Source organism: Phlebotomus argentipes, unplaced genomic scaffold (genome assembly GCF_947086385.1).
Source record: "Phlebotomus argentipes unplaced genomic scaffold, Phlebotomus argentipes genome assembly scaffold_18, whole genome shotgun sequence".
Lineage (NCBI taxonomy): Eukaryota > Metazoa > Arthropoda > Insecta > Diptera > Psychodidae > Phlebotomus > Phlebotomus argentipes.
The window spans coordinates 8,144,720-8,156,390 of record NW_026776177.1 but is presented as its reverse complement, the minus strand read 5'-3'; the positions used below and the strand labels follow the sequence as shown (position 1 = coordinate 8,156,390).

At 40.7% G+C, this 11,671-nt stretch overlaps 1 protein-coding gene across 1 annotated transcript; it reads left to right on the top strand.

Annotated features, from left to right (window-relative positions):
* The first annotated feature begins 60 nt into the window (after window positions 1-60).
* On the top strand, window positions 61-11,585 carry LOC132261068 (protein draper). The gene is made up of 9 exons (XM_059759595.1): window positions 61-175; window positions 2,561-3,236; window positions 5,788-5,951; window positions 6,546-6,924; window positions 7,180-7,650; window positions 7,711-8,303; window positions 8,813-9,526; window positions 9,589-10,032; window positions 10,095-11,585. The coding sequence occupies exons 2-9, from the start codon at window positions 3,103-3,105 to the stop codon at window positions 10,307-10,309; spliced, it is 3,114 nt and encodes a 1,037-aa protein (XP_059615578.1). The 5' UTR covers window positions 61-175; window positions 2,561-3,102; the 3' UTR covers window positions 10,310-11,585.
* The last annotated feature ends 86 nt before the right edge of the window (window positions 11,586-11,671 follow it).

The window sequence follows — 11,671 nt, the reverse complement described above, 5'->3', positions numbered from 1 at the left end:
TCGTCATGTCAGCCACTGTATTTTGCAAGTTTTGAGTTCATCTCGAAGTGCTGTGAATTTTTTAGTTTTTTTACTGCTTCATCTGTGCCAACACGCTTATTTGCACTGATTTCTTTTACAACAATTGTACATCGAGTGACCTGTGGAGAAATCCAACTGCCGGGAGCAGCAGAAGGTGAGATTTGCGAGAATAGAATTCAATAGGAGAAATTAGAATGACGATTAGCATTCATCATTTGCCAGTTTTCCGCTGTTTATTCCTCTTGACAATCCATTTGATGTCTTTTATGTGCAACAATGGTGAGATAATGAGTCACATAATTGTGTGTCTCCGTGTCATTTGCACCGAGAATGCACTTTGCCTCCTTCACTGCGTGCCTTTGTGTTGTGCGCGCTCACGACGCCCATTCGTAGAGAGAGTGAAGATTTTATTGAATAACTTGCCCATTAGTAATCCTGGGTCTGGGCGACAAACTGCCACTTGCGGCCAGTGCGTGAGGGCAATGAAAAAGACATTTTATCGCATGAAACACCGCGAGTTTTGCTCAATTACCCGCTTCCGGAATGTGCAATTAATCAGCTTCATCTATTTGTATCATAGCGCATCACTTGACATCAAATCTAATAATCAAGCACTAAAACCCGAGGATGATTTCAGGGCCCAATTTCTGTCCAAATTAATGACAGGTTCGCGTGGAGATGAATTGCACGGTTACAAATTGAGGGTGGTTCTGGAATGACTCGAAAGTCAGCAGTTGTAATTTATTCACCTGACAACGCTGAAATGCTTAGAACAATTGATTTGGCCAGTCACTTAGTTTTGAGACGGAAAACCCTGTTAATAGCTCGAAATGAACACTTTCAGAAGTTGAGAAAATGGCCCAAAATTGTGTCACAACTGGAACTGATTTTCTGACGACCTTGACGTAACCTTGATCCCAACACTTAACGTCCTAACAAAACTACATAACCATTGAAGACTACTTAAGACTTTAATTAAACACTTTTTCACAAACCAGGCTTACTTTGGTGATATTAAAGAGAAATACTAGAATTGAACGATCATGAGAGTTTAACACATTTATTTAATTACTCTTCACACAATCTAATAGTGAGTTTAACCAATTATTATATCACAAATGGGTGTGAAATCAATATAATTCGCTTTCTACAAATTTCTCTTCGATTGAAAAAGGTGCAAAATCAATAGAGTGAAGATTTAACATAACTAACGGGACAATAATTCTCAGCAAATGATGCGAATCACATTTCTTTTAATAGCGAATATTAGGATCAATTGAATGGCTTTCATGCAATTTCATCTTGCTTTGGCAAATCCAGAGGAAAAAAGAAACGAATTGAATTATATTGTCTGCAGAATTGTGTTCTAGACAGAAAATGAAGCAAAAAAAACTCGCTCTGTCCACCAAATATGGACCGAGGGAATAGTTAATTGAAATTTATTTACCGTAAACCAATCACAGATGGTAAATTCCTCTTTATTTGCTTGGCTGTATCAATAAATAAATATTCTAGCATGAGAACAATCAACTCAAGTCCTTGGAAAATCTGTCAACTGCCCACAAAAACGACACCCACGCGAGTTCAAGTGCTCAAGAGGAAAGGAAGAAAAGAGCACACACACTTCTTGTCTTATCAAAATGTTGCTCACAGCGTAAGAAGATAGTGAGTTAGAATTCAGTCAACTTTGTAAATATTTTTGTGATTCCCCCGAAATAGTTCCAGGGCGCTTCAGAGATTTTCCTTTATCGGGAATAGGAAGGAAAGGTATTGAATAATTTCCCACAATTTAATACACGACGGAATAAAGTGACGTGAATGATGTAAATTGTCTCTCTAAACGATAAGGCAATCAATATTATTGGAATGCATAGAAAGCGCGTGTGAGGAAAAGTATGGAAATTCTGAGAAAAGCGCTCTTCTGACAATTGATAGCTGATGAATGGACAAGAATCGAGAGTAATTGCTTTGCTGAGTGCTCAAATCACACCTTGAGGCTGTATTAAGTGCACATTTTTACAAGATTACACATCACTTGGTGCAGTTTCACTGTCAGTGAACGCAGCATTCCATCGCACAGACTTTGCGGTGGTTGCAAATGTTGAGTAAAGAGAAATTGGTAGATTTGCTCAGAGCTGTTTTTCACTATATTGCTCCGCTCGCGAGCGCCCACGCGAGTTTGCGAGCAATAAAGAGAGTCATTTTACTAGCCATACAAATATACGGAGAGCCTCCCTCATGATAATTGAGTGTGTGAACGCGGCGAGTCAACACGTAATGCGGGTTTTAGTTGTGGTCTAGCAGTCGCTCAATGGCATTCAATTGAGCCGCTCTTTTTCCATTCAACACCCAATTGTTGGTGCAGATGGAAGAGAATTTCCTCGATAATCTCCGGGTGTCTTGATTCTGTCCCCCTGTGAACTTCCCGGTTGTTTCTCCTTGAGTCGTGATTACCGCATTTGGTGTGTGTTCGCTTTGTCCGAAAAGCCACAGAGTTGGAGTGCTAATTTGTGTGTTTTTGCCTTCTGTTTCTCCGCAGACTTGGAGCCACGATGTGCTGAAGATGCGCCAGTGAGTCAGCTGAGTGAACATAAGTGGGTGGCTGTGCAGCACTTGTGGTCAGAATCAGAACTTTCTTTCAATTGACTCGAATGCCGGATGGAGATTTGATTAGAGGAGTCTGGACTGTGTGCAAGTGAATGTGATTCATTCCACATTTCTTCACGTTCGCACAGAGTGCTGAAAGTGAAGAGGACAAGGAAGCTCAGCGAGAAGTGGAATTAAAACAGTCACATTCGGTGTGTTAAAGTTTGTGGATTTTCGCGCGAAGCCACGACAGAAGGAGAAATTGCGACTCTGCTGATTCTCATTTCACGATCAAACACCTCGCCATCGAGTCAAGTGACATAGTTTTATTTTCTGTGTCTCTGCATTTAAAGTGTGTTATAGAGCATTTTTATTGTGTGTGATTCATAGAGAGAAAGAGGAAAATTCGCTCAGTGTTTCGTGGCTGCAATGATCTTTTAGTGCTTCTGAGGTGATCCTGAAAGTGCTGAGAGTTGTTTTGAGTGCGTGGAAAACATGGCCCGCGAAGGAAGGTTTCAATTGTGTGACAAATTGGCCTCAATATTGGTGATAATTGGCGTCATTAGTGTCTGTGTTCACGTACTGGCTGTTGATCTCGAGGGACCGAATATCTGCAAGCGTGAAGAAGAGTAAGAATCAATTTGTCATTCTACATTTTTGCATGATTTTCCTGCGTGATTTGTCAATGTTGGTCATGAGTTGGTGGAAATTTTCTATGCCGGTTGTTTGAGATTATGAGGCCGAATTGAACGTAAAAGAAAGAGCGTTTTTTTTGTGCATACATTAAGAAGTGTCAGAATTAATGAATGCATTAATAGAAGTAAAATATTTCAAGGCTCGGGAAACCCCTTAAAATTTGTTCTTTTTCATTAAACAGACTCTTAGGTTTTTTTTTGGGGGGGAAATTTTGGTTAATCATTTCGACTTTAGAAAGAAAAGCATAAAATTCCACAAACGAAATGTTTTCTAATCTATTTCTGTTCTTATTCGATAAATTTTGATACGACTAAAATATTACTTAGCTCTTATCTTACACCAACATAAAGTACTAAAAAATTCTGTGGAGGTCAGTTAATCAAGTATGAGTTTTTTATGTCCTTTCGTGCTTCTGTAAAATTGATTTCTATTATTAATTACCCGTGACCGAAAGATGATAAACCATCTACATTACACTAAACATAAAATTGTCACGAGCTGAATTGACGCAACTTTGCAAGTCACAAATTACAATCCATTAATCTGTAGTTTATTCTGAATTGTTTTCAAAACCATGAAGTAACTTTTTGTATCAAAGTGTGTTGCTTTGAAGCGAAAGAGTGAAAATTTGTTTTATTTGTCGCAGAAATGAGATACACGGTATAAAATCTCAAGAAGTCTGTGCAATATTGGTGTTACTCAACATAATGTGCATAACTCTTGAGTTTATTTGCTCTCTTAGACATGTGTTTGTGTGCAAAACCACCTGTTGTGACCGCAAAGTGCCTTAGAATTGAGACATACTTGTAGAATGTTGCTCATATATTGAATTTGCCGATCGTTGAAAGTGAGCACGGAACGTGCCAAACTTGAAATCTCGATAGAATATCATCTCTGCAGAGTTTTTATGTCAGTTGTGACTTTTTTCTTTACATAATTCATGATTAAAATCATGTGATATCCGAATGGTAATTATTTTTTTCCACCGTGCAAAATTACCGCTTTTGTTATGTATGTTTTTTCCCCTCATGATGAGGAGCTTTTGCTGTATATTTGCTGTATCACGGGAGAATGTCAATGAGTAATGTTTTACCTCGGAAGTACACAATAGTTTGAATTTTATATCTGCAATTGCAAGAAGGGAATCAATTAAATATACTCCAACAATTAAAATGCAAATATTTTAATTGTATTTTTACATTGAATTTAGAATGTGTAAAAGGTGATTTTTCTCGAGGAATAAACATTTGCTTTCCTCTTCATGCTTTCACCATTATATAGATTTGTTTATTAAGTGACCGATGAGATCATTCGCAGTGAATTCTGTTTATTGTATTGACTTCCACTGTGGTGTGTATTGAAAAACTGAGTGAGTAAGAAATTATGGAGTGAAGAAGGGGAGATGAAAATTGACTCTAATGTAAGCAAAATGCCAAATATTGCTGACGTAGAACAATTTAATTATGACAGAGCGGCGCTCAGTAATGCAAAACCTTATGTTTAAAGGTGATGTAATCTCTATGTGCGCTATATTTTTCTCCCAGTACAATATTTCATTGTGTAGTTTCAGTTGACAATCAGAGTCTTTTGTAAGCTCTCTCTGGGAAAAGTGATGTTCAATTATCTTACTTACTGGATTGAATATTCAATTAGGAGGCATTTTGTTACAATTTTTAAGTAATAATGTCCCAGAGATTTCTTATCTAACCTAATGATTTCAGCGAAATTTACAATTACTACTCATTTCTGGCTCATTTTCAGTAATTATTTCGTCAATATTTAACGACTCTCGTTCCTCTTCGTGACACTAATGTATAGGTTTGTGCTTGTTGATTTCACTTTCTGTTGAAAGTAGAACTTTTTCCAACTTTAATGCTTAAAATATTGATGTTTAATCACTTTCTGCCGTCCAATGTGTTGATGATTCATGGGGAAAAATGTGAAAAGTCAAGAGTTTGGATGCCCACAAAAGTCAAGTTTCCGTATCTAAAAGGCTATAAATTATATATTTTGAGGCCATTTCTATGCATTGAAATGTTATTGCTTAAGGAAAATAAACAAAACATTGAGATTCCTTATCAGTGGTCGAAATGATATGAAGCAGAAGAAAGTGTGATTGCAGGAGATTTCGTGGAAATCGGATCGAAAGGAAGGGAGATAAAAATAGATTATAAGTAAACCACCAATTGTGACCTACATGAATATTTCACGGAAAATTCCTGATAGATAATTTAGCTACAGCACATTGAAATGTTTTTGTTTGTCTCTATTTTACTTCTACCAAAAACGATAAAGAATCTTTATACATATCACTCTCAATATTAAGGCTATTAAGTTGAGTGTTGGTGAGAAAATTAGGATGAATCATCAGTTGATTTTGCTTGAACGCTGTTTATTCTGCACATAAACAGATGTTGATGATAACTTCCTTCGTGCTTGCCATACACATTTTGTTCTAAAATTGCCTTTTTTCTGTCGTTGCAGATATATTATTGAGGTGGTGACTGTTGAGAAGCAGGCGTACCAGGAACTTGTGAGCGAGTGGTGCTGGAATGTGCCGCCGAAATGCCAGAAATACAAGATAAGATTCCGAGATGTCAATAAGACACAACCGATTTCAAAGAAGAGAATCATCAAGGATTGTTGTGGTAAGAAGAACTAGAGAATATCTTAATACTGAGTGTTTTTGTTCCCATTTGGAATTTGCTGAATTTGAGAATTTTGCAGACTGTTTGTATTGATAACCTTAAGCCCTTAACTTTTGCTGATTAGCTTGTCAATCTTCTGAAAGCGATCATCAAAACTGCACTTTTCAGCTCTCGCGAGTGTGAATTAAAATTGGCCAGAGACCAATTGACTCCAGAGATTTTTTGCGCAAACATGTTGCTTATGAAACTCCAATTTGTGGTCAATTGATTGTCTAAGCAAAGACTTTTGTGCCTCCGCCACGTGCCGTTCATTAACCACACATTTTCTGGTTGAAGATGCCAGAAATTCAGTCCTGATCAATTTTTACTCTGATCTGGCAGAGGCTTTCTTCGTTAATTTTTTGATTTCCAAAAATTCCATTGACACAGCTTTCTGCTGCACACATTCTTTCTGCTTTCTTCCTCCAATCAGTATTTTCATACAAAAAAATGTCTGAACACTTCAAGTTTATCAATTCTTCAGAGATGGAAATTTGAGCGGTTGAGCCTAAAAATAATGCCGTGACTGATGGCATTCCGTGTCTCTCTTTGCAGAGGGTTACGGCAAGAATGCGGCCGGAAATCGGTGTATTCCCATCTGCACGGACTCGTGCCAGTTCGGCATCTGCGTGGCGCCGGACGTGTGCAAGTGCGAGCCCGGCTACGGCGGCCCATCGTGCGACATCACCTGTCCGCCGATGACATGGGGCCGCGAGTGCACCAAGAAGTGCGACTGCGAGAACGAGGCCACGTGCGATCCGTACAGCGGCAAGTGCAAGTGCGCCAAAGGATTCATCGGCGAGCGGTGCAGCGAGAAGTGTCCGTCGGGAAAGTACGGCGAGGGATGCTCAGAGGTGTGCCGCTGTGAGAATGACGGGGAGTGCGATCACATATCCGGGGAGTGTGTCTGTCAGCCAGGATGGTCAGGACCACTGTGAGTATATTCTTTGTATCGATTTTCCCATCAATTTCAGCGAGATTCGTGGCTCAGAAGGTCCAGAAAGGGTGGAAAATGAGTGTGAGAAGGGCAAATAAATCCTCCCTCAATTCTAAATATAAGGTTTATGGGTTTTCCTGGGCAAAATAAGCTTGGAGATTGACACAATTTAAATGGGATTCACCCTCGAAATCCCTCAAATATTTAATGGAATTATGTGTGGTTGAAAATATTTCTTTCTCTCTCCAACAGATGCGATGAGCAATGTCCGGAGGGAATGCATGGCAATCAGTGCAAGCAGGAGTGTCGATGTCAGAATGATGGGAAGTGCAATCCGGCGAACGGCAAATGCGATTGTCCGCCTGGATGGATCGGCAGTGTGTGTGCCAATCGCTGTCCGCCGGGAAGTTTCGGTGCAAACTGTTCGCAGAACTGTGAATGCTTCAATGGAGCATCTTGTCATCACATCTCGGGCGAGTGTGAGTGCGCCCCGGGATTCATGGGGGAGAAGTGCCTGGATGCCTGTCCTAGTCATCGATATGGTATCAATTGTGCCGAAGACTGTCACTGTGAGAATGGCGCAAAGTGTGACCCTTCAGATGGTCACTGTTCCTGCACGCTGGGCTGGAAAGGCGTGAACTGTGGCGAAAGGATCTGCGAAGCGGACTTGTATGGCGAGAATTGCACAAACAAGTGCGAGTGCGACGCTGAACATACGGAAATGTGAGTAAAGAATCCTTCAATTAACACTCAAAGTTGACTCTCGTGGTCTTTTCGGCTTAGTTGCCACCCGTGGACGGGGAAGTGTGACTGCAAACCGGGCTGGAGTGGAGAGTTTTGCGACCGTCCATGTCCCATTCTCACCTACGGACGCAATTGTCAGCTGTCTTGCGACTGCCAAAACAGCGGCCAGTGCTCCAACATCAACGGCACGTGCTTCTGTGCGGCAGGATTCCGAGGAGAGCACTGCGAACAACCCTGCTCGACGGGCTTCTACGGTGAGAACTGCTCGCAGAAGTGCGAGTGCCAGAATGGCGCTAAGTGCAACACGGAGACGGGACAGTGCTCGTGCGTGGCCGGCTGGCAGGGACACGCGTGTGATCGGCCGTGTGCTCCTAAGGATGAGAATGACATCCTCACGTACTACTATGGCGAGGGGTGCAATAAGAGGTGCGACTGCCGCAATGGGGCCGCGTGCAATCCGCAGAACGGCACGTGCACCTGCAGTCCGGGTTGGGAGGGTGAAAACTGCGAGAAGAAGTGTGATTTTGGCTTCTTCGGCCAGGATTGTCGGCAGAAGTGCGAATGCGTGAACAGCAACACGCATCACTGTGAAGCGACCACGGGAAAGTGCCACTGCAAGCAGGATTGGGGAGGTGAGATATCATTCTATACACTTTAGATGCTTGGTATTTGGAAGCTGAATAGTTTATTCAATCTTCTCTTAATGTTCTGTTTCTGCAATTCAATCCTCGGAAAAGTATAGAAGAATTAATTGTATGCTTTTTAAAGCCCAAAGCTTTTGTATTTTACGGAATTATCATGTTTTCAAGGTAGTCTCTTCTAAAAATGACTATTATTAACTTCCTTTCCAACTATTTTATTAAGAATGAAATTTTTTTTTTTAATCATTCAACTGTTTTTTTCCTGTTTTATTTTCATCTATCAACATATAATTGTACCATAAATTCTCTTCTGTGTAATTATTTCAAAAGTATTTACAGCTTAATCACATTTATATGAATTTTCAACAAATAATATCTTTGGTAAATACTCAGAAAATTAGTAATCTTATTAATAAAGAGTCTGTTATGTTTGTATTTAACTTCCACTTCACAAAGTGATTCATTTGTATTGAATTGTTCTCTGCTTATTGTTTTTTCAGGTGTCCATTGTGAGACGCAATGTCCCATGGGAACTTATGGCGAGCAGTGCGAGTACATTTGCACCTGCATGAACAATTCATCGTGCGATCCGGCGACTGGAAAGTGCGTGTGTTCGCGCGGATGGACGGGATTTGAGTGTCGAGATCCGTGTCCGCAGGGCTTCTATGGACTGGGCTGCAAGGAGGAGTGCCCGAAGAGCAATCACGGCAACGAGACGACATGCGATCACATCACGGGAGAGTACAAGTGTCGTCCGGGATACATGGGACTCATGTGCGAGCATCCATGCCCGGCGAACACATACGGAGCGCAGTGCAGTCTCAAGTGTAACTGCTTCCACGGCGCCGAGTGCTCCCACATCACGGGACAGTGCAAGTGTCTGCCCGGATGGACGGGTGCCAACTGCAAGGATCCGTGTCCGGACAACTACTACGGCAACAACTGTGCCTTCCAGTGCAAGTGTGGGAAGAATGGCAAGTGTCGCAAAAACGACGGCGTGTGCGTGTGCAATCCGGGCTTCATGGGGCCGCGCTGTGATGAGCTGTGTCCGGAAGGATTCTTCGGGCAGCACTGCATGGAGTTGTGCAACTGCAAGTCCAGCCAATTCGTCTGCCATGCCGCACATGGTTGCGTTTGTAGGTCGAATTTCAAGGGGACAAACTGCGATATTCCGATAATCAATGGACCAGAGACTATCAAAGCGGAGGAGACGAGTGAGTGTGCAAATAACACCACTAAGCGATCGATTTGTATTATGTTTTCCCTATTTTATCAGCTTCTGCCAGTCTTGTCTTTGGCATCATTGGAGCCTGCAGCATTGTGTTGTTGATGTTCATCCTCTTGCTGCTGTACTACAGACGACGCATAGCTAATATGCGAGCGGAGATCGCTGTTCAGTATTCATCAGATCCGCAAGCATTCCCGGATCGCCATCACTTCGACAATCCTGTGTATGCCTTCCAGGGGCAGCAGGATAACATTCGCCTGCTGAACAACATCATTAAGCCATCCAGTGTGAATCGGTGCAATGAGACTGACTCGACCATCAGCAATGGCAGTCGAGCTGGAGCGTATTCCATCAATTATAGCTCGGACATGTCGCAGAAGAACCTGAACGCTGACCTCACGAATCCCAACATCTATCACAGCATCGATGATCCGAGCAAAGAGGATCACGTGTACGATGAGATCAAGCAGAAAGAGGAGTACAAGGACTTCGGTAAGTACAAGAGAAGCTTCTTCTTGCCTGGAAATTTGTCTGATTATCTTATGTGCTCGCAGAGAAAGAATACGATCATCTGGATTACGCGCGTCCGGGCAGTTCTTTCAAGCCTCACTACCATCGCATGGCGAACAGCCTGAGCCAGCAGAAGGAGACGAATCTTCCCAAAGTCATCAACACTGCACCGAACCAGCCGAGTGACTCCACAACAGTTGACATCACGCCACCGCCAGAAACTGCCTCGGATGAGGAGCGGCCAGAGAGGCACGATTGAAGACAACGCGTGTGCGCATTGACAATAAGAGCCATGATTTAATGTGAATTTACAGGAGTTTCGCGACTGCGTTCTTGCTCAATATTATCTGCAGAGAAAAGTATTTTATAGTGTTTCACACGACGTAAAAGTCAAGTGCCAAGTTTTTAGTGTTGAGTTTCCAGTTAGGAATTCAATGGGCGAAGAAGAAATCATATCTCACAACTAATGAAAATAATTGTAAATAAGAATTATAACAAAGATCGTGGTCAATTGCTCAAAAATCCATTAGATGAATGTTCCAAATTACGGAAATGTGATATTACACACGCTAAACAGTGTGAGCTGCAAAAGAGTTCAAGAAACTCATCTCACCTGATAATTTAATTCAATTAACACATTTTGGTGTGAATCACATAAATTGCGCTTGCATTTCGTTTCCCACTCGTGTCAAAATTCTTTTGATTATTTCCCAAACACACTTCGGAAGTTGATATAACATTATTGTTCGCAAAATGAGGTGAAATTCTGTGATATTTACTGATTTCTGATATATCATTCAATTCTCTGGAAGATTGTTGATTTTTTTTGTAAGTGTTCTTTTAATTGTTGGCAATTCACTGATGATTTTTTCAAGCGCAATATTACCTCAGAAATTGATAAAGTTTTGGAGCCAATTAAGAGGAGATACTAATTACGTAAGAATACAATTGGGTAGGGCTTAAATCTTTGAAAGTCTAATTATAAATTCTATTGAAAATCGTTAGGAAGAGCAAGAGTGAGAGCATTTTTTATAATCAAGTTTTCGCGTGTGCGCTTCTTGTGAGTGTCGAAAGTTCATCATTGAGAGTATGTTGTGTGTATACAATTTTTGAAATAGACTAATTATCACTGAATAGGTATAATTAATACTCCTACGAAATCAGTTTGTGTGTGAGAATTGGAGAGGAAATATTCCTTACCCGCGAAAAATCCCTTTCATTTTGTGCTTCTATTGATTTTAATTTAAACGAGGAAGAGTGCATTTATTTATCGACGCACAGAGTTTCACTGTGACTATCGCTTTTGAGTGGCTCAGGATGTAAAATAGGGTTCTCTCTTAAGTTAAGAGAACAGTCTTGATGAGACGCTCTTTAGTAGTGTGGTTTGATGAATATTATTACAATATATAAATATATTTTATAGGAAATATATATTTTTAGAGTATTTTTTCTATAGAATAATTATATCTAAGTGTGATTTGAACTTTTAATATATACAATATTAGGACAAAAACGTCAAATAAAGATTTTATGAGAGGAAATTGTGTGTTTTATGGTCTAAATTTTTTTTATTATGTTGTTTGCAAAATTTTAACAACATACGGTTGGTGCATTTTTTCCT

Coding starts and splice junctions, on each gene's coding strand:
- LOC132261068 (XM_059759595.1), top strand. CDS start 3,103: ATGGCCCGCGAAGGAAGGTTTCAATTGTGTGACAAATTGGCCTCAATA. Junction 3,237..5,787: donor ATCTGCAAGCGTGAAGAAGA/GTAAGAATCAAT, acceptor CTGTCGTTGCAG/ATATATTATTGAGGTGGTGA. Junction 9,527..9,588: donor TATCAAAGCGGAGGAGACGA/GTGAGTGTGCAA, acceptor CTATTTTATCAG/CTTCTGCCAGTCTTGTCTTT.